Source organism: Lytechinus variegatus, chromosome 1 (genome assembly GCF_018143015.1).
Source record: "Lytechinus variegatus isolate NC3 chromosome 1, Lvar_3.0, whole genome shotgun sequence".
In the NCBI taxonomy this organism is placed as follows: Eukaryota; Metazoa; Echinodermata; class Echinoidea; order Temnopleuroida; family Toxopneustidae; genus Lytechinus; species Lytechinus variegatus.
In genome coordinates this window covers 85,255,511-85,279,706 of record NC_054740.1, presented here as the reverse complement: position 1 = coordinate 85,279,706, position 24,196 = coordinate 85,255,511, and the positions used below count along the sequence as shown (strand labels likewise).

Here is a 24,196-nt window from a genome sequence, read left to right as displayed (position 1 = left end):
ATATTCTGGCCATACAAGAGCATAAATCAAATGCCATCAACTTCTGAGATGTACATGCACTTAAACTTCATGTACAATTTACAAGCTCACAGAAAACAGTTGGCATAATTATGTATAATCCATTGATACATGTATGCATTATGACAGACAAGAACAAGTCCATTCTTTGTAGATAAAATTGTGAAAAATAAGGCATTATGATTGAATCTAAAAATACCATGTAATTCTTGTTTATGTCCCCCAAATCAAAATGTAAGAATTTTAATGTATTTTCATGGAATTTTATGAATGGAACAGTTCTCAATTATCCTTCCATGAAACAAAACTGGTGGTGGTATAAAAAAAATTTAAAAAGAGAGAATGTTTTCACTCACGAAAGGCGACATAGCCTAAGGACATTCACAAAGGCAAGGAAGTAATAATGAACTCATGGCCTGTATAGTCAATACCTATGCACTCTCCACATAGGGTCTTCATTACGCTGCTTTCTATGCGACAGTGTGTATGCACAACCCAATAAATCCATCCCAATTATAATTTCATTGGTGTTTCTTTCAGTATAGTATACTGTAGCCTTCGATCAAGGCATATGAATTTCATTAGATGACAGAAGAACAGAATCAGTATGATGCTGTGAACCTTCACAGCATGCTTACCGCATGTATAGTACGTAAATAAAAAGTCGGTAAATCGATTCCAATTATAATTTCGTGCAAGCACCTGCTTTAATCATTGGAGCATCCTATTGGTATTCTATCAAGAAAAAAAATTCATATCTCTATCGAATTTAATTTAAACATAAAATTTGATCTCCGTGAATTTAACTTTTCTATTTCTTTGTACCTGTACTCCCCAAAACTTGCTTCCCCAAATCCCTCTGATATACATGTAGTTAAATGAAATTAATGTTGCAAAGAAAAAAAGATTTTAAAGGTCCCATGACCAGACATACATGTAATCTACCACTGCACAATAAAAGATATTCTTCTTATTTTATTTCCAAAAGGAGATTGAAATCATTCTTACTGAATGACTTCATATATGATGCGTTCCCTTATCTCAGGCTATACCCTACTTGTAGGTGAAGTTGCCTTGACGTTACCTTGATGGCCACATCTCACTGTCTTCACGAAGAGGGTGTACAGATGAGTGTGGCAGGGTTAAGGAGGCTCTTAGAGCCCATTTAAAAACCCAATTTTGATAATTGTGTCTTAAATTGCAGGAGTGTTGGTGCCTCAATTGTGGACTGTGGGAGTTTATTCCACTGATTGACAATCCTTTGGCTAAAGAAGTGTTTCCTTATATCCAGTTTAGATCGTTGCTTTTGTTTGCGGATCTATTGGTTTGGTTTGGTTTGGTTTTATTTACCGTATAAAAATCACAATAAAATACATTGCACAAGATATGATATCAAATGTAAATATATAAACATGCACATAAAAATATACGGATGGATCACTCTATTCAGAGCCATTGATATAATGGCTCTGTTCTTCCTAGAGGTCCAGTCAAGGTAACATGATAACAGATAATAGATTAATGATAACACGTATTTGAAATATTATTAATTAAAAACAAAAAATACCAAAAAACGAGTGGTAAACAAATTAATAATTATTAGACACAATTACAAAAAAAATATATATATATATATATCCTAACCATTCCTAAACATGTACTTAAGGATACTTTAAACCTTAATTCCCCCCCCCCCTGTCAAACGTTTACAGATCAAAGGTTTCTATCCATTTATCAAGGCCAGTTTTAAATAAAGTGAGTGTGTCGGGTCTGCGGAGATAAAGTGGGAGTTCATTATATATTTTCGATCCACGATAAGAAAAATGTCCGCTTACAATAATTAGTCTTTGGTTTTGGCAATACAAGATTTCCAACATTTCTTAGAGAGTAAATACTTTCTTTGTGAACGAGATTACTTTGTAAATATTTCGGAGCTAAATCGCGAAAAATCTTATACAACATTATATACATGTGTTTTTTACGCCTAGTTTTCAGGGTTTCCAATTTAAAAGTTCGTGAATTTGGAATATAGATTTGTGAGTGTAAGGACTTATTCCGAGAATTATGCGCCCAGCCCTATTTTGGAGTTTTTGAAGTTGGTCCAGAAAGATGTTTGGACATGATTGCCATATGGTATCAGCGTAATCAAAATGAGGGAGAATTATGGATTGATAAATTATATTAAGATAGGACTCGTTTAGTGAGTGCCTTAACCTGCCCAAAAAGCTAACCATTTTCCCTATTTTCTTGATTGTTTCGTTTAGGTGGAGGTCCCATTTTAATTTGGAGTCAACGATCATTCCTAAATACTTTGTATGATTTACCTGATTTATAACATGATGACCTATTTTCAAGTTCAAGTTACCTTGTTTATTAAGCATGGTTTTATTTCCAATCAACATAGATACAGTCTTGTCATAATTAATAAATAGCTTGTTTTCGGACATCCATTCTGAAAGAAAAAATAATTCTTGATTAATTACTGATTGAACTGTACTAGGATTTCTATGTGAATAATATATAACTGTATCATCAGCATAAAAATGCAGGTGACAGAATTGAAATACATCGCACAGATCGTTTATGTAGATTAGAAACAAAATGGGGCCCAAAATTGAGCCTTGTGGGACGCCGAGTTATTACTAACTCTTCGGAATAACAATTGTTTATGGATGTAAATATCTTTCGATTATGAATATAATTGTAAAACCATTTGAGCATATGACCATTAACACCTATAGAAGACAATTTCTTTAATAGTATCCGATGATCGACTAAGTCGAATGCCTTACGGAGATCAACAAATAGAGCTCCTGTATATAATCCCTTGTCAGTAGAATGGAGCCATTCATCTGTTACTTTGGTAAGGGCTGTACATGTGGAGTGCATTGGACGAAAGCCAGACTGGTAATCCGTTAAAATTTTATTTTCTGGAGAAATCGAATTAGACTCTTTTGAACAATTTTTTCAATAATTTTGGATATACAGGTCAGTAAAGAAATGGGTCTATAATTATTAGCCACAAGTTCATCTCCTTTCTTATGCAGGGGAATTATCTTTGCAATCTTCCATCTGGATGGGAAATCCCTTCATTAATCGATTTGTTAATTAAATAGGTGATAGGTTTAACAATTTCTAGTGCAAATGTTTTTAATAGGAAAGAATCAATCCCGTCTACTCCAATTGATTTCTTGTTCTTAAGACGATTGATTTCCTTTAAAACTTCTGATTCAGTGACAATGGGAACAATAAAACTACTGTTTGCTGTATTACACAATTCTAATCTATTCAATTCCTCATAAGTCATACACTCATGATTTTCAGAAATATCACTGTTCAGTTGATTACCAATGTTTACAAAATGTACATTAAAATCATTAGCCAATTCTTGGCATTTATCTTCACAAAATGGAAAATTAGTAACAGATTTAGAATTAGGTAGCAATGATTTCAGCACTTTCCAAGATTTCGTTCTGCCCTTGCAGGAACTTAATTTATCAATATAATATTTCTTTTTTGCTCGTCTTATTTCAAATGTCACTTTATTTCTAAACTGTCTATACTGTGCCCATAAAAGAGCACTTTGTCCCTTTTTAGCTTTTACTTTCATTTTGTTACGTTCCTTCATGAGCTTGTAAATAGATTCATTCAACCAAGGCGAGTGCTTTTTGCGAACTCGTTTCTTTTTCGTCGGCATGTATTTATCAACTATGTCCAGAAAAAGCCTTTCCCATTTATCAACAGCTTCGTCAAGGTCATTAACTCCTTCGATTTCAGCCCAATCTTGTTCTCGAAGTTCGGCTTTCATTTTGTCAAAATCTACTTGATGTGACTTTCTAAAGGTTACGTAGTTAATGAATGGATCATTATTGGTGTGAGCTTTCCAAATTAAGTAGCTCATTGAATGATCACTCAGTCCATTTTGGAGGACTCCGAATGAATTAACCTTTTCTGGACAAGTTGTCAACACATGATCGATCAAAGAAGAACATTCATGGGTGACTCTAGTATATTCCGTTCTATTAACTTGACACATTCCATATATATCATTAATATCAGAATATTTGCGAATATCTCATTAGTTTGATGTTTCATGATATCATAATTTACATCACCCATTAAAATTATCGGAACGTTGAATCCCCCTAAATGGATCAATAAATCTTCGTAGGAAAGAAGTACATTTGTTTTATTTGGCGGTCTATACCAATTTAAAAAGATAACAGGTTTGGAACATTTGATGCGAATAAGAATACAAATAATTTCTAAATTTTCAGCTGAACTAGGTATACTTAGCTTTTCAAATATAATATTTTCATGTACATAAATGCAAACCCCGCCTCCATTTCTGTTTCTATCCTTCCTAACAATATTGTAATTCGGTATGTATACTTCATTATCTCTAATCGAGTCATCAAGCCTGGTTTCATTTAGAGCGAGAATATCAATATCGTTCCTACATAATATATCACCAATTTCATCGAAGTTCTTTAATAAACTAACCACATTTAATTGGACAAATTTCAGACCCCTCCCATGCAATTCCCTGTAAGTATTACCAGAGTCACTATGTTTATTAGCACAAGAAATATTAATACTTTGTTCTTTACTTTTTTGCTCATTATTTGGGTTGACATGAGTCTTATCCAGCTGATGGAAAGGCAAATGTTCAAATACACAACGTGGACAAATCCAGTCTATAAAGTGTTCAAATGGATCATTGTATGATTTCTGAGACACATGGGCACATACAATATGTATCCATTTACAACATTGTGTACATAGCAGACCTTTATGATTTACTTTCACACGATTTTGACATATCCCACAAAGATGATCCCTTCCCATGAAAAAAAAAAACAACAACAACAGATAATACCTAAAAAAATATCTTTATAATGAGATGTGAAAAGTCAAGTTTGAAATATTAAAAGAGAGGTTGATCGCAGACCTCCCAGGGGAGATATTAGGAACATGTAACATGTCGTTCACTTCAGTTTTCGTGCTTCTTCAACAGTGCTGATAACTTTTCTGATGGATTTTCCGTTTGTTGCTGGTAGAGCTACAAGGTACGTCCATCTTGTGACCACGCTGCAGATATCTTTGACGACATTCGTGCTTCTTTCAGTATCTCGTAGTTTGATGAAGTTAAGTCTTCCGCAATGGATATACCGGAGTTTTTCAGTCTGCGCCTCACTGCCATCATGGATTGTCTCGCTCGGTACGTCGCAAATTTCACGATGATCGGGCGATGGTGGGCTTTTTTCCGTTTGGCTTCCGACGCGATCGTGGCCCATGATATCGGTGTTGACGTCGACTGTGAAGGTGCTTGTCTTTGTCTATCCGGCGTTGAATTTGCTGTAGACTGCGACGTTCCAATCGCTGGATCTCTCTTCTGGATCGGTCCGACGCGGTGGCTACGGTCGATGTCGTCGACGCGCAGGTCAATGCTGAGCTTTTCTTTGGCAATTTGAAGAATGATCTCATCCGTGTTTTCACCTTTGATTTCGGGTATACCAAATACTCTTACACAATTTCTCCTCGAGTATTGTTCAGCATCCTTTGCTTTATTTTGCAGTCGAGTTATCGATTCCTCTTGACTTTCAAGACGTTTCACAAGGCTTGCAATTTTTGTATCTTTGTTTCCATTTTCGATCTCAAGTGCAGTGATTTTGGATTCGTTTGCCTCCGCTAGTGTAGACACTCTGTTAAGTTCTTTCTTAAATTCTTGAAGTTCTTCTCTGATTGCTTTTCTCACTGCTTTCTTTATCGTTTCCAAAAGCACCTTGTTGTCATTAGGATCACATACACTCAAACATGGACAAGGTGTTTCACTTGCCGGTTGTGATTGTCGCGTTTGTCTTGTGCTAGCATTTCGCGTCACTTTCTTTTCAGAGGTGCCTCGATCTTGCCCTTCCATTCAGAAAGTTTGGCAGAGGGTGCAGCAAACAATAGACAGGGGTACGGGCTTTTGTTCCAGTACACGAAGAGTTGACCAATCGATTGATCCGTCATGGGCTGAGAGGCACAGTGGTTAAAGATTTGGATGAACGGTTTGAGAGCAATATTCAGCCCGTTACTGCCCGGTTTGAGTGAAGGACATCACCGTGTATTGGTTTCCAGATTGTTGGTGTCAGATTGGTTCAGCTTTTCAATAAGTAAAGTCAGCAAAATTATATACGAGAAACTCACATTTCACTCCTGGGGGTCCACATTACACAGCTGATCCGAAACTGTTCACATATTCACGATGATCTTGAGAATAACGTGCAAAAAGTTCACAATTCCGATGAGGTTTTATGCGATGAGGTTTATGTCTCCTAATATTTATTTTTAATGTCATGTCTACTATAAAAAATGTACTCTTAACAAAAAAGGTGAAATCTATTGCCTCCCAATCATGAAATAATATATTGTTTCATGTCTGTAAATGTATTCAAATTGATGAATAAAGAAAAAGAAAAGGCCAGTCAAAAGACAAGGCTGACCATGGATTGTGTAATGTAGAATACTCTGTAAAAGAAACTGACTAAATTATGGTCAGGTATTAAAGTTAGAGTGTAACAAACACAAATTTTTGGTGCAAGTTTGAAATACCCAACAGATTTCACCTTTTTTGTATAAGAGTACATTTTTTATAGTAGACATGACATTTCAAATAAATCTCTTATGCTTGGAAATAAAGCTATGTGATAGAATACCCAGGTCCTCACACACAAGCGAACAATCCTAAAATTCATCCCTTTTTGCAATCCTGTAATGGCGGACAATATCACAACATATACATATTGTATAGTACTGAAGAGAGTGCATAAATATTCCCCTCAAAATCTGGGTCTCTACATCTGATAAATGTACACTGTTATAACGACCCCAGTTTCCAATTCAGACACTCCTCCACTTTCAATTTAATTTTGTCCTAAAAAATTCTGGAGGCACAGTTGCTGTGTGTGCCTGTGAGTGAGTGAGTGAGTGAGAGAGAGATGGGGGACAGAAACATCACATAGCATAATGCCACTGAAACTGAAAATTGTCAGTTTGAACTCAATCATGATGTACATACAATACATACTGCTTGAAATGAAAAAAAAAATTATCTAATTTGCATTCATGAACAGAGACCACTGAATCTGAGTAGAATAAAAGCAACTACATGTACATGGATATGCATATTTTTTTTAAATGTATCTACAGTACAATCAATCTAATCTAAACGCAACAGGAAGAAGTACATGTATGTTCTTAATTATCATTAAATATTTAACCAATTGGCGTGGTCTTATTCTATTCAAAATTTAAATTTCTTATAAAAAATCATTTTCTGACAAAATTCTGATCTATTGCACATGTATAATGAAGTAGTTCAAACTTTTATGGCCATTTTACATACACATACTTTACATGTAGGTGTGCTGTTATGTCAATAATACTCTTTACATGTAATATTGCATAATATTAACATGTAATAACATGTGCTAACATGTAATACATGTTGGCTTAATTCTAGGTTACATGTATTAACCAATACCATTAGCAACATAATCACTGAACACCAACTCCACCTGATATGGGTCATTAACAACCCCATGCCCCTTGTGGATTGTTTCTAACAAATCCCATCAGTGGCAATCCAGCTAATGGGTCTTCCAATAAATTAGCATAAATTAATACGTCAACACTCTACAATCATAATGCACATCAATAAAAAAAAAAAAACTTTCACTGAGAGTGAGACTTTTCACAAAATGATAGCTACACAGATTTTATGTACACATGCCTTTATATAAGAACAAGTTTTTCTTTAAAATACGTGTCAGTTGATGAATATTAGAAAGCTTTTATTTTTCTTTATAAAGATTAAATGCTGAAATTGGTACATGGGCATTCAATACTTGAGAAGTGAATTACCAATAATACAAGAATACTATACAACTCAGTCACATTTCCCTTACCGCGGACGTACAGCAAGTCAAAACAGTTGTTTTATCAATTTTTATTTAAAACACCTAGCTGGTATGAAAAATGTTATTTCAGAGGTTTTTTACTTGCCTTACAGCCACCATATAGCAAATGTGATTGAGGTATTAAGGGAAAAATTGAGGGATGGGACTTACAATGTATTTGAAATTTCACGTTTTGATTGTAAAATTTACCCATAAATATAATTGCATCTTTCTAACAATCATTGATAGTCTATTATCATGTTATATGATGAAAAATTCAAACTGTGAAAATGGACACTCTTTAAGAGATTTCCCAATTCTTTTATACAATAAGCATTATTTTCATTAATAAAAAAAATACTACTAAAAAAATGAAGACAGATACTGTGTATTCTGATTCAATTTGATTTTTTTTTACTTTGATAATTATCTCTACAAAATTTTAAAGGAATATATGATGTGCACAGTCTGAATTGCAATGATAGAGATTATAAACACATCTGGAGAATTAAATCTTAAAGAAAACATATACATGTAGTCCTGGGCTGGTATTCAATTGGAAGTAAAAAAATTTTAAGACTTTTACTTTTAATACTTAGCATTTTACTTGACTAAGCAAACTGCTTAGACTCATATTCAGATCACACCTCAGACTTAGTATTTTACTTTATCAAGCCAAATTTAAACAAAATACCTACTAATAACCACTGAGATAATAATGCCCAATGTACTACACGTATCCATCTGTGCACAGAATATATGACTTCGTGATCACATTTGTAAACTGCACGAAAACCAGGCGTAAGCATGGTAGGCAGCTGACTTAGTTTAAGCAAAATAATTAGCCAAAAAATATAATTGAATACCAAAGATGATTAAGTATTTTTCTTAAATCTAAGCATTAAATATACTGAGTAAAATACCTAAATTCAGGCTTAATATTCAAACCCTGGTCATAAGAATAAAATAAATATGAGAACTAACTTTCTCACAATAAGAATAATGCATCTCTGAAATAGCGAATGTGGTCATAGACAATTATGTTTAATTTCAACATTAATTTGGTCATGTTAGTGAGAAGGTACATCTAAAACGCAATCATTTGTAGCGGACCCTTGTTAAACAATGACATCCTTCTTCAACAACATATGAAAATGAAAGCTTGTTCATTGTTATGAACACTCCCTTATTTTTACTTTCTCTTTAAGCAATGAGTCTGAATGCATATAACAGCGACAAATATTACTTCAAATCAATCAATACTTTCACAACAATAAATAAAAATAAGCATCATTCAAAACAATAATAATTACCCAAAAATGTTAATGAAAGAAAAACCTATTTCAGTTACATAAATGATCATAAAAACATAGATACAAAAAACATAACACCTAAATGATTTTTTTTATCAATACATGAAAGAGTGAAAAAATGAATATACATGTACTTGTAAATTAAATAAATAAATAAATAAATCATCAAATAATTACATGAAAATCTAACCTGGGGAAGACTGAATCCCATTTCTCCAACTTTTACATCTGGATGTGTTATTATAGCAAATACATAGCTTGGCCCTGGAGTTGCCTGGATCTGTACATAACTGGGATGAAAGGGTAGAACAAAATTTAGAAGTCAAAGAAAAACACATCCAAACACATGATTTATGCACATTTAAATGAATGACCAGTGCCTACAATTCTCAAGAGGGATTTTTTAATTGACATTTACCGGTATATGTTTTCCATGATAGTAATTTTTCACAAAATCAATTTGAAAGAAGTTGAATTCTCTATTGACTATTATAGAAGGAAATAGTAATGTTGTGAAATTACTGAATTACTTTGCCATAAACTTCAAATCGAGTTTAGAAGTTCAACCGATTTGATATAAACGTAGTCAATTTGCTTTTTCTCTAGAAAGGATGGTAGCATAGTGACAGATTTGAACCCAAGTATTGTAATGATTTAGAATTTTAAACAGTAAGATGTTCCATATCTTTATACTTGCTTCAAGTTTTACGTTTTATCAAAAAATATGGTCACAGACCAAACGTAAGGTGTTTGGTGGCCTTAAGACACTTGGCTTCTGTTATATACAGAGCAAAGAAATATGTACAGACTATTTATTTTGTTTAGATCTAAATATGAGACACATAATTTATACAAATTATAAGAATCCTCCTTTGGGACACATCAAGACCTGGCAATACATGGAAATTTGGAATGTAATATACTGTAGTAAATAAACCACTGCCGCGGAATTGGGAAGCTATTTTAACCAAATACAAAAAGATCAGAAAACACATGAATGATTTTTCTTTTACACTGTATTTCTTAAATATGGTTACTTAATTCTCAAAACATTTCTTTCCAAAGGATCTAGACTATTTCTTTGTAGAATAAAGGACAAAGACTATGAAATAGTAATATAATGTTACAATTATGGCATGGAAAGGGAAAAAGTATATAAATATTGAATGAGAAAAATAAATGAAGAATAATGAATATTTTTATTGAGATTACAACCAACTACAATTCAATCGATTACGATTATATTTTAGAGCATTTTTCATGCATTTCACACTGTGAATAATGACAACTTTTTGTCACGAAACAACCATGGTTTTTTTTAAGGGAAACATTACTAAACTATAAGTAATAATGCTGGTAATGTATACAAACTTTACAAAGAGTATCTTCTAAAAAACTTTACAAAATACAATTTCTGTTTTCAGTAAAGGTAAAAAAATTGATATTAAAATATTCTATATGTATTTTGAGTGTTCCTACAGCTATGTATTTGCAGAAACATGGTGTCTTGAACGAGGCTGAACTGTGGTCTCTTTGAAGAAGACGCAACTGATTTTAAAGAGTGAAATGGGTGCAGTGCCTTACCCGAAAATATGGTACATTCTCCTTAGTGTTTAAAGCAAAGTATCACTTCAAGACAGGTAGAAAATGTTTAAAGTTACATTTTTATCATCACTCTTGTTTTATATTTCAACCACTGAAATGTTGCCATCACATAAAATGTCATGTGAACATATTAAAAAGCATTAGAAAGCTATGAATACAAATGATGGATTATCAAGGAAATAGGGTAACAGACCTAAATGCAATTCCCCAGACAAATGACTTTCTTTGTGGCTGATGAAAGAGTATTTTTAAGTACTTTTATTGCAGCTTAGGAGTCATAATGTGATTTTTCCCAGTAAACATATTCGCTTTCTACAAGCATATTGTGTATGTACAATGCTCGTGTAAATACATTTGATTCCTCTTCCTTAACCATACATGTATATCAAGAGAAGCCCCTATAAGCATGTTTTGCTCCTACCCATGAAGACAAAAGACGTTTACAGGTGCGGAAAGACAAGTTTTTACATGACTACATGATAGCTAAAAAAATTCAGTTGTAAAAAGAGTAACAAGTGGAATGCCTCTGGCCGTCTCACCTGCATCACGCGGTTCAATATAGCAGCATTGCTGACTTTGAATACTACTCTAACTCGCACAAGATGTTCAGTGATACATGGTTACTCTTATGTCCACTTTTTATGAACTAGACCAATAAACTTACAGAGATATGATGGTTATTCAACAAAAAACCCCAACATGGCCAAAGTTCATTGACCTTACATGACCTTTGACCTTGATCATGTGACCTGAAACTCGAACAGGATGTTCAGTGATACTTGATTACTCTTATGTACAAGTTTCATGAATCAGATCCATAAACTTTCAAAGTTATGATGGTAATTCAACAGATACACCCAATTCGGCCAAAGTTCATTGACCTTTGACCTTGGCCATGTGACCTGAAACGTGCACAGGATGTTCAGTGATACTTGATTACTCTAATGTCCAAGTTTAATGAACTAGACCAATAAACTTTCAAAGTTATGATGGTAATTCAACAGATACCCCTGATTCGGCCAAAGTTCATTGACCCTAAATGACCTTTGACCTTGATCATGTGACCTGAAACTTGCACAAAATTTTCAGTGATGCTTGATTACTATTATGTCCAAGTTTCATGAATCAGATCCATAAACTTTCAAAGTTATGAGGGGAAATCAACAGATATCCCCAATTTGGCCAAAGTTCATTGACCCGAAATGACCTTTGACCTTGGTCATGTGACATGAACCTCATGTAGGATGTTCAGTGATACTTGATTAACCTTATGTCCAAGTTTCATGAACTAGGTCCATATATTTTCTAAGTTATGATGACATTTCAAAAACTTAACCTCGGGTTAAGATTTCGATGTTGATTCCTCCAACATGGTCTTAGTTTATTGACCCTAAATGACCTTTGACCTTGGTCATGTGACATGAAACTCTAATAGGATGTTCAGTAATACTTGATTAACCTTATGGCCAAGTTTTATTAACCAGGTCCATATACTTTCTAAGTTATGACGTCATTTCAAAACTTTAACCTCAGGTTAAGATTTGATGTTGACGCCGCCGCCGCCGTCGGAAAAGCGGCGCCTATAGTCTCACTTTGCTTCGCAGGTGAGACAAAAATCAAACTCCTATGTTTGGGAATGTTGAAAGAAAAATGAAATCAATACTAAATAGGTTCATTATTGCGGATTGAAATAATCGCTAGAGGGTATTCATTGTCTCGCAATCTACTATGGTCAACGAGGAAATTCGTGATCACTCTCGCAAAAAGTGTTCACTGGCTTTCTAGGAAATTTGTGATCACTCTCGCAAAAAGTGTTCACTAACTTACAAGTTCACGAGCTTTCGAGTGCCGCTGCAACTCTTTATCAAGTGACGAAAATTGTCTGATATCGTACTCTATTTATACTAATCTCCAGGACCGTACGCACACACGCGAAAAAACAATAGGTGGGCACTGATCCGTTGTGTGATTGGTCTGGAGTTATGCAAATAAGCCTTGGGTATATGCAAATACGCCGTGGGTCGGCAATATGCAAATGAGACCAAAACTGGCGGGCTCGCTAGTTTCCCGTGGGCGGGGGTTGACTAGCTGAGCGTTCACTCGATCGGGGCCAGGAACGATCGGGTCGGCGTGCACTACCAGGTAAGGGGGTATTGTACTGTCGGATGGTTCGCATCTAGAAATCGGGGATGTCGATCCCGCTGTCTCTGTTGAAGTTGTTAGGACAAAGACGTATACTAATAGCCTCCTTAATCCTGCGTGTATACCAATGTCTTTCTTTGGCAATGCAATGTACACCCTCCCAATCTGGGTAGTGTTGCTTCTCCCAAGCATGTTCTGCCACCGCGGATGTGTCGGTTCGCTTTATTGCGCTTGTGTTGAGAAATGCGTTCAACTATCGGTTGGGCTGTCTCTCCGATGTAAGACCCGTTACATCCCTGGCAAGGAATGTTGTATACAACGCCATCACGTCTGTGATCAGGGATAGGGTCTTTGGGGTGTACAAGCTGTTTGTGTAAGGTGGTGTCCGAGCGGAAAACCGTTCGGATACCGTGACCTTCTAATCGGCGTTAAAAATGAAATTACTTACTCAACACGTGCATAAGCATCTCTGTCTGATACAACCGCTCTGTTTGTCAAAGAAAGCTGGTCCGTTGGACAACGGACTGCTTTCATCTCCTGCAAGAAATAAGGAAAAGTAATCAATTGCACCTCCTTCACAAAAGCAAATGAAATATCATATGCTACTTACTTCAGCAATTATTCTTACTTGAAACATGAATATTGCTCCATTGCACACATGTATGCTTGCAATAAGGCTTCAATGACAGTAAGGCCCATCCCCCCCAAAAAAATATAAATAAATAAATAGATAAATAAATAAATATAAATGAATGAATAAATAAATAAAAATAATTAATAAATAAAAATAATTAAACAAATTATTTCATTAATAAAAAATGTTCAAACTTAAACAAATAATCCAAATAATAATAAATAATAACACCAATAATTCTGTTATATTACAACTACGTTCATTGGAAACTGCAGATCACATTGATCATATCGTACTGCACTTAATCCAGGTGAGATGGGAATGTATTCCTTAAATAAGTTAAAAATATTGAACAGTGAGCACTCTGCTATTAACCAATTGTAAACTATATCAATTATTATTGAAGAGTGTATAAAGAGAACTTAAGATAAATTAATTGAATATTTATGAATATAATTACTACAAATGGTGTAACAGGGACAAGTTGAACCAGAGGACCTACATGAAAGATGAGTTTATACGGATCCATACCTATTTAAACTTAAAGTAAATTTTCTTAATGGGATGCTCCGGGCTGAAATATTTATATCTAAATAAATATAGTAAAATTCACAGAGCAAATGCTGAAAATTTCATCAAAATATGATAATAGCGAAGTTTTTTAATTTCAAAGTTAAGCAATATTTTGTAAAACAGTGATATGCACATCACAGTGAATATTCATTAGGTGGGCTGATGTCACATGCCCACGTTCCCTTTTCTTATGTTATTGCATGAAATCATAATTGTTTCGTTTTTCATACATGTGTGAGTAATATGTCGCCCTTACATGAGATAAGTTGCAGCGATGAATATCTAATGCACTTAATCAGTTTTCAATCAAATGTTTTAAGTTATGAAGGAAAAAAATTGAAGAAACCTAATTTCATCTAATAAAATACAAAAGAACAAGTGGGGATATTACATCATCAATTTGCTCTTTGAATATTCATGAAAACATAACTTTGTTATTCCTTGTGACTTGTCCAATCTTGATCAAATTTTCAGTAATATGTTTGTCTGATTTTTCTCTAGCTCTATTCTCAGCCTGGAGTATCCCTGTATATTTACTCACCCTTGACATTTTGGTCTTACTCTGATGCGACCCTTTTTATATTAGCCAGTCCAGTCTATACTGCAAATGAGACAAACAATTTTCCAATTTATAGCTGGAATCATAAACAAAGGGGTTTTACAAAAATGATCTTTCACGATTAAACTGCAAACAGTAGTAAAAGAATAGCAGTAGTCTGGCAGCCCCGCCATACGTGATCTATCTACGTTACATTAAACTCTTAATGCTCTGGACAGCAGATCTGAATTTATTTAACAGCAATGTCATACGATTCACAAAAATATGCTTCTTACCAGAACCACACACAAAACTGGGTTTATATTTTCACCTTAAACTTTTTTATTACTAAAAACTCACACAGGTGCAGGTGAAGCCAGCCCTGACATCTTTTTCACACACCTCTTTGCTTTCTCCTAGTCTAACTAAAAAATTTCAAATTTGAAATTGAAGAAGTGATTTGCAAGTGCTATCATAGACAGCTGACAGCCATCTGTTTCAAGGAGTTTTTAACATTTTTTTAAAATTTCTCCTCGTACACAGACGGCTCGCTATCGTGCAGCAACCAAGGTTAACAATGCAAAATCACCCCCGACGGAGCTCATTGATTTTTTCTTTTATTTCATAAAAATATATGAAAAGAACTGTACCAAAATCAAGATTAGCATTATTCCGTTTTGGCCTGAAATGCACCATAAACTGGGAAAATAACTTAAGGGGAAAAACAGTGACTTACTTCGGCTGTCGCGCAACTTCACTTCCCTGTTTTATCCTAACTCAATACATAAACATATGGCCATTGAGTCCCTGTACAGATCGAGCTAGAACTTCAGTCTCTTGACTCTGTATAAATGGAGGCAACGCCGGAGTTCAGCGGAACAACCAACATTAACAAAACAGAGTGAGAGAGACCGAAGCTTTTGGTCTACTGGCCTGCTGCTATAGTATAACGTTATAAAGTAAAAAAAAAAAAACGATGTGGCCTGTACCATAATTAGAAATTATAACCTTGTTCATTGGATGAGTGGAAATAACCACGTATCTCGAAAAAAGTTGAATGAGTCACTCACATACTCAGCCGGCCGACAGCACATCACAGTGGACGTGGACCAAGCTACGTGGCCAGCGCAGCGGGTCTTCCCTTGGGCTTGGGGACACAAGTTTTAGCGTAACTCGTAAGCGATGATAGTGAAATCTTGCTCGCCTCCAATAGTGGATTACAAATTCATTATCAGGCTAAAATTCATGGATTAACTTCCTTATTTGAACAGTAATAAGCATCGATCGACTCATACATCTACTACATAACCACATCATTAAAAATGCAGTTGATTTTGAAATAAAAAGAGGCGTTTCAGTTTTACTTACCTCGATTCGGAGATGAGAATATTATGTACGGTGGCATGCGATCGAAAATCCAAAACAAAATAAAATGGGGGAGGGGCCGGGGAATCTGGTTGAGGGGCGGTCGAATTACACACAATTAATGACAATTTATGATTAAATCTCATAGAATTTTATATAAATCCACTGTTTGGTGACCATTCAGTCACTTGCTTATGATTTACTCCCTAAAGATTTAAAAGCCTAAAGCTTTCAATGTAAATCATCCGGAGTTGAACAAAATACTTAGGATTCAAATTAAAATCTATACTCATTATTTTAGTGACCTCTAATCAGGGAGTCAGAAGCGAATCTAGAGGGGGTTTGGGGGGTGCAACCCCCCCCCCAAAAAAAAAAAAAAAATCCGGGGACCATTTTTAAAAATCTTATCTTTTTTTTAACTTGTAATTTTATTTTATTCTATTTCTATGTATTTATTTCATTTATTATTACGTATTAGGCTAACAGTGCTTATTCCAAGGTCCCCAATTCTTTGCATCTGTGTTGTTAACTGGCCTTACATTGCAGGAAAATGCAACTTAATTTTACAAATTTTCATGGGGGTTAATGTAGCAACGACCTCTATACCAAAAATAGTGGTGTTTTAGATGCAAGAAAACGTCATTTTCACACACAGATTTTCAAAAATTTTCCCTACTGTGGGAGGGGGGACACCCCCCTCGCTCGCTCCGCTCACTTGGACTCGGTCGCTACGCTCCCTGGCATACCACCCCAACCCCCGTCCCCCTTTATAAAAAGCTGGATCCGCCCCTGGGAGTTGAATTTAGCTCAAAATGAATAATTGAAGTGTGATCGTGTGGTAATGAGGTGCAGAACGATTTAAAAACTGGGGGTGGAAGGACCCGGGGGACATGCACATACATTCCACAAAATCACATTTTTATTTTGGAGAAAAGGGAAGAAGCTATCGGGACTCGTGTATTTTTTTTTAGAAAATATAAAGTATACATTGGTGTAAAATCATGAAAAGTATCTTTTTGATTAGCACATGCCAGTATGTCGCCCTTGTCCCAAGAATCATTTTTAAATATATATTTACACAGGCGCATAGCCAGGGGGGCGGTGGGGGCAGTCGTCCCCCAAAAATAAAATAGATGTGAAGGGGAAAAGGGAGAAAGGAAAAGGTGAATTTTTGAGAAAAGGGAAGCTAAGCTATCGATCGGAACTCGTGTATTTCTTTTTAGAAAATATAAAGTATACATCGTTGTAAAATCATGAAAAGTATTGACACAACATTTCCGCTCTTCGAATCTCGTCTCGTCAAAGCTGGTAAACATTGCCACCACCAAGTCCCAATGTGCTATTTATTCCGCAATTTTGGGAAAGTATCTGCTCAAAGGTACACTGTATATGATGAAATCCCTGCAGCTGTGCTATATATACAAAACGTTACTAGGTATATAGGTATATACATAAACAATAATATAAATATGTATATATAAACATATACGATGAAAATTTATTCCATATCGCAGCACATCCATCCTATGTCTTATTTTGCCCCATTAATTTGAAATTTTGAATATTATAATTTTTTTAAACTTATATTTTTATTTAATCAGATATTTAAAAAAAAATCAGAGGTCTCCTCATGCTTTGTGTCGATCAGAATATAAAGGGACAAATGGGACAAACCCGTTTTGCTACTCTGTTGCTAATTTTGTTGTGACTTGCAAAGCTGATCTGATATGCACTTTATACCACTTGATGAATGCCTTTTTCTTTTCTTTTTCAAACTCCCTCTCCCTGCCCCCCCCCCCCGTTTTGTAAATAAACATACGGGCACAACAAAAACCCTCCCTTATGCCGCTTATTTTCTTCATTTATACAGATGAAACTATTTTTTAAGAAACAATAAAGGTACAAGCATCAGGTCATGGCTTACCAGGGCATATTTACGCTTGGGTTCGATTATTTTTCCAAGAAAACCTGCCCCAATCTGAAACTGATTTCACTTAATCTGTTATCATTACAGCAGTTTTGTGCATGTTGACCTATGCGTGGAAGAAAACATGCAATTTTTGCACTTTCATTCAACACAATGGCGTCTGCTTGCTACGTAGAAATCAAAATGTTGGCATTTTTCTTCATTTTATATATGTGCTCAAGCTGTCATTGCATTTCTTATCCATTTGAGTGTATTGCAGAAATGAGATCAGAGTATGATTTGCCAGATTTGCCTTTTGATTACGAAGATTTAGAACCTTACATCGACAGTGCAACTTTGAAAGTGCACCATCGCGGCCACCACGCAGGCTACACACGCAAACTCAATGCAGCATTGCAACTGTGGAGAACTGAGGTAAATACAACAATCTCAATAGGCTTAGATATGGACTAGAGAAATTGCAGTCTCGTGTAAAAGTTAGAGAGTTTTAGATGGGTCTATGAGTGTATAATATAGCTTATGTGATGGGGGAAAGGAAAGATATATGCACTTTTCTTTTATACTAATAATTCCATTTCCACAGACACAGTCTCATGTTAGTATTGTTAGATCTATCTACCGGTACCCAAGTCTGGAAATAATTTTTTCAACTGGATGGGGTTCACCCTTTTTTAATTATTTCATTTATTTAAAGTTTAGTCAATTAAGATTAACTTAATTGGCCTAATAGTAAAATTAATACTGGATTCTCATCTTTTTTATTAATCTCAGATCTACATTTTTTTATGTATTTGAAATAATATATTCATTTGTTTCAAATGTTCTTTAATTAGGAGCCAGACAGCTATGTAGCAACATCCATTCTCAACCTGTTGAAGCATCTGGATGACATTCCTCCCAAATATCAACGCAGCATTAGAAACAATGGTGGTGGGTGAGTTAAACAATACTTATCATGTCTTGTTTTTAATTCAGCTCTAACCGCTTCGGTGAATAAAAAGACGGGTCAGAGAAAATGGTTCAAACCTATCTAGGAGTGAGTTGTTCATTAGAGTTCAATCACTGGCAGATCCAAGAGGGGCGGGGGGGGGGGGCAAAGCCGCCCCCCTTATGTGTGTAATGTAAAAATGCTGTTTAACAGAATATGAAGACCTTTTTTTCTTTTATTTTGCTTAATTGTCAGACTTTTTGTGGACAAAATTTCTTTTTAGTTAATTTTTTGAAAATGGATCTGTCCCTGGGTTCAATTATGCAGATCATAATCTGGAGTGATGATAATGATGATGATTAAGATGATCATGATTGTGATGGTGATGGTGATGGTAATGGTAATGATGATGATCATGATAATCATGATGAATCGATGATAATGAATTATTATATAGTTTTGCTGGTTGTTCACAATAAATAGGGTATATTTTATGAAAATGATACTGGTCGCAGCTATATTAACAAGAAAATTTGAATTTTGAATTAACAAAATAACTCAAAATTTAGATAATTTTTGCTGTGACAGTAATGTTAAAAACAGTACAAGATCAGACAAACATCACATGCAGAGACTAAGTCTCCATAGAATGGCTCCTACTTCCCCCCCACCTCCCCCGCCCATCTCATTTCTTAATTTCATATATAATCTCAGTCTATTCCCCATAGTTCCCTGTCAAAAATGTCATGTAATTTTGGTATCTGAAGTTGGCATCTCTGTAATATGTAGCGCCTTCCAGTCACTATGATGGTCTGTCCCACCGCTGCCACCACTTTAGATAAACCCAAGTTATATGATTTTGATTTTATCAAACCAAGTTAATTGAGCAAAGCGTGATCTTCTCAAACACCTGATGCTAGGTGGGGTCAGGCATTACAACACCAGTGGTGCTGCAACAAAAGGTAGAACATGATTCTTATTATGCATATTATGATGCTGATCAATACTCATTAATTTTATTGTTGGCAGGTTCGTGAATCACAACATTTACTGGTCAACGATGGCCGCCAACAGGGACAATGACATCCCCATGCCCTCTGGAGATCTCCTAAATCAGATAAATGCAACTTTTGGAAGCTTCCAAGAATTCAAGAATCAGTTCACCAGTCAAGCCCTTACACTGTTTGGATCTGGTAAGTTAAAACAATCTTCTGAAAGAAAATTTAAAGCCAATACCATACATCAGCACCAGCTCAATGTTTTATAGAACTTAAGCTCAACCACAAACAACCCCAGCCATAGTCATACATGTTTTTTCAGGAGTAGAAACAACTTTCAACAACACAAATCAACATTGTAATGAAATTACTTTGTGTTCAACAAGTTCCAACTGCTCCTTCAATAACATTTCTAGTTTAATCGGCATCCAATCACGCAATTAGAAAAATTGGTGGTAAGAAGAATAAAAACAAGAGTGGTGATTTTGTAGATCCTGATACTGATCATTGTATTATACCACTATTGTTTTCTGGACTTCAACAATCTATATTAGATCACATAGCTTATGAGAAAACCAAAGATGTTATGAGTTGAATTACAGGGTTAAATCATATTCAGAATATCCCTCGCTGAATGCCTGAGAATATGTTACAATAAATGTCAAGGACAGTAGACACTATTGATTATCATATTAAGCCTTCTGTTTGGTTTTAAAAGATTTGACTGACAAGCCCTAATGATCATTTGCATCTCGTAGGTTATGTCTGGCTTAGCCAGCGCAACCCCTCATCATTTTATGGAGACAATGAGGAAGAACTTTCTCGCCTTATCATCTCAACGACGGCCAATCAAGACACCCCAATCTCAGATGGCCATCAACCAATCCTAGTGCTTGATGTTTGGGAACATGCTTATTACCTGAAGCATCAGAACAAACGGGATAATCACATCGCTGACTGGTGGAAGGTCGTCGACTGGTCAGCTGTTGCCAATTTGAAGGATTGGTGGTCTAGGGATCAATATGAAGTTCATGATGAATTGTAGTCGAGGATGAGTGATGAAAGGTGAATGTGTATTACTTCAAAATATTCTTGGTCAATGGTTAGGTGGAATAGGTAAAGGCTCTACTTTTCTCTATAGTGTGTGATTTTTCTTCTTCCAGATTTCAAGATTGAGTCAGACTATAAAGTGGATCACAGTTTGTTTCCACACTTGGCCTATCCTTCCTATTTTGCAAATTAAGCTCATCAAAAACTCTAATTTAGCTATTTCGAGTAAAGCTACTTAAAATGTAGAACTGTCACTAAATTGTGTTGTGTATTTTCTAAAGTTACAAGAGTGATACCACTGATATGCTCATTTTAGGCACCAAAAATACCCAAGTACCCTTTAGGTTTCATCCAGTCAGTAGGTCTTGCTCAGATTGTGTTGGAGCAGCAATTAACTTATCTTCCACATTGTACCATTTATTAGTTCAAAGTTTTATTTCAATTCATACTTTTATACACACTTCTACTTTCCACTCTATGCTACACTCTCCTTTGATAGTAATTACTTAACATCAAGCTTACAAAAAAGGGCATATGGGGGATTATAATGCTAATTAAAATACATAATTAGTCAAGGGTGCATTTCATGATACAATTAGTTGGTGGTTTTTACAGACTAAATTGATTTTCACAGAGAATTTTACTGTCACAGACTATTTTCCATTTCATGAAAATTTTGTTGGTTGTCCCAAAAACGAATCATTCAAGAACACAGTAAATGTATTTAAAATGCATGTCAAATGACGAAGACCTAGGAGGTCTTTGTCGGAATGAATTGAAACAGCAATCCATCCTAAGTTTCGGAGCTGGCAAACTATTGCAAATATGTTGTTTGTGTAGAGTCCTGGAGGAAACTTCAGTTTTGATTCACCAATTTTGGTTGCTCACTATCGTGAAGGGCATTTGTTTATACAAGTATTGTGCATCATGGAAGCCCCACGGTGTAGCGGTTCTGACTTTCGCTATGTAATCAAAGGGTCGTGTGTTTGAATCCCACCCTGGCCTAGCATCCTTTGGCAAGGTGTCAATCCACAATTTTGCTACTCTCCACCCAGGTGTTAAATGGGTACTCCGTAGCATGCAAAATTATGGCATTTTAAAGTTTCACTTATTTTCAACAAAATAGTTATATGAACGAGCCAGTTACATCCAAATGAGAGAGTTGATGACATCACTCACTATTTCTTTTGTATTTTATTATATGAAATATTTTCATTTTCTCGTCATTGTCATGTGAAATGAAGTTTCATTCCTCACTGAACACATGGAATTCCATTATTTTAACATTTTATGCTTCAGGCAAGGAGGTCCTAATCGTCAAATTCGTAAAAATTGAAATATTGTATAATTCAAACAATAAAAACGAAATAGTGAGTGACATCATCGACTCTCTCATTTGGATGTAACTGGCTCGTTCATATAACTATTTTGTTGAAAATAAGCGAAACTCGAAATGTCATAACTTTCTTATTTTACATCTGATTTTGATGAAATTTTCAGCATTGTGCTTGTCTGATTTTTCTCTATTGATTCAAATCAACATTTTTCTGAGGTGGACTTGACCTTTAATGTCAGAGCTAATTGAAACACATACCTTATTTTATTCAGCCCAGGATAGACTTAGTGTTTGGAAGTTTTCAGGTGTAAATATGCAAATTAATTTGATCATGTTCCTTCTACTGAAATAGTAAAATGCACTTGGGCAGATGCATTTAGCCAGCTAGAGAAATAGGACATGCCAGGCATGGGCAGGGGTTTCAGCATATTTTATCAGATTAATTTCTTCATTATTTCTCTAGTTTTGTATCATCAAAAGTTCTCAAGTTTGAGAGCAGAAGAGTATGCCTGTGACACAGAATTTCATCTATTGTAAAGCATCTTTAGTTGTAATTCAGCACTACCAGTGAGTAGACTTTGGAGCTTTTGTAGGTGTTTTCTTAAATAAAAAGAGAGAAATGACATGTGTGTGTGAATGAAACAATAATTTCAGATAAAAGATTAGCAAATGAGCAAATTATATGATAATTGGATAAATCCGTATTGTTGTTTGAAACCTTTGAGAAAACTCATTGTTTTGTCAGCCTTTAAAGACACTTGATATTTATTGGGATTTATTGAAATGTGTATGGAATATGTCATAGATTCTGAATTATATTTTTAATGATTTTTTATATTTAATTGCTTTTTATTTGGAAAGCTATTCATAGAACCATATAGAAAGAATGTTTTTTCTGTCTGTAATTTAATTATAGATAGCATATGAAAGGGGCAGTATGCACTCCAACCCCAAAATAACTTCAACGTAGAAACTTCAGCGAAGTCGACGACAGCGAGGCTTGGTCGTCCACTCATTGTTTTCATTGAAAGAGCATGGATTATTAGACAGAAAATGATGTGTGACGGTGATGAATGGAATTGAGACATTGAACATGATTGGATCCTTGAACAATTGTGTGCAGATGATGTTTGTTGATTACGGTAGAGGGAGTGCATCATTGAGTGAAGAGATGAATAGACAGTGGTTTATAGTGTTGGGATTGAATGCCAAAACATTAGAGATTAAACTGAGTTTCTATGTGGTTAGAATATGTTTGGAGATATTGTAATCAGGTCAGTCAGTCCAGGATCTGTAATTGTGAACAGGTTAGCCAGAGTTTCAGGTGCGGTTGTGTAATGTGGAAATTAGTTTTGGAAAGAGTTATGTGATTTGGAGATCAATTTAGCATGCCATCTTTTCAGAATTAAAGAAGTTGACTACATGGCATTGCTGATGAAATTCACCATGTTCACATGTGATAGCTAATAATATTACAATCTGTACTATTATGATTTACTGAATATTGCAATCGATTCAGAAGTTATTGTTTGGATAATGTAATGTTGAGCATTTCATGCAATTGTGTAAATCAATCAAAACTAAGTTACCCCTCATAATTATGCTCTATAGAATTTATTAATGTACTGGCATAATAGCACATCTACTCTTTACATCACGCATATAATTTCTTGTCTGTGGACTCTCTCACCCCTTTTCACACCCACCAGTAAAGTATGTATAAAATTGGTAACATAACATAACATTGGTAATATCAATAACATACTTTATATGTGTAATAGTTAATCTTGGGATACACCATGTTTAAAAAACTATCATCACATTCA

At 35.0% G+C, this 24,196-nt stretch overlaps 2 protein-coding genes across 3 annotated transcripts in view; one reads left to right on the top strand and one right to left on the bottom strand.

Annotated features, from left to right (window-relative positions):
- Positions 1-16,182, bottom strand: part of LOC121426032 (vesicle-fusing ATPase-like) — a 43,242-nt gene extending 27,060 nt beyond the window's left edge. The window contains exons 1-4 of one of the 2 annotated variants that reach the window (XM_041622164.1): positions 16,135-16,182; positions 14,770-14,829; positions 13,470-13,558; positions 9,465-9,564 (exon numbers count right to left, since the gene is read on the bottom strand). In XM_041622164.1, coding sequence (XP_041478098.1) covers positions 9,465-9,564; positions 13,470-13,558; positions 14,770-14,778 — 198 coding nt within the window. In that variant the 5' untranslated portion in view covers positions 14,779-14,829; positions 16,135-16,182. Of the gene's footprint in view, positions 1-9,464; positions 9,565-13,469; positions 13,559-14,769; positions 14,830-15,836; positions 16,093-16,134 lie in introns of those variants that run through there. The other variant, XM_041622171.1, reaches the window with a different exon arrangement.
- Positions 16,183-18,089: 1,907 nt separating this feature from the next.
- LOC121426021 (superoxide dismutase [Mn]-like) lies at positions 18,090-21,353 on the top strand. The gene is made up of 4 exons (XM_041622154.1): positions 18,090-18,472; positions 18,892-18,992; positions 20,016-20,179; positions 20,743-21,353. Exons 1-4 carry the CDS (start codon positions 18,167-18,169, stop codon positions 21,027-21,029), a joined length of 858 nt encoding a protein of 285 aa, XP_041478088.1. The 5' UTR covers positions 18,090-18,166; the 3' UTR covers positions 21,030-21,353.
- The last annotated feature ends 2,843 nt before the right edge of the window (positions 21,354-24,196 follow it).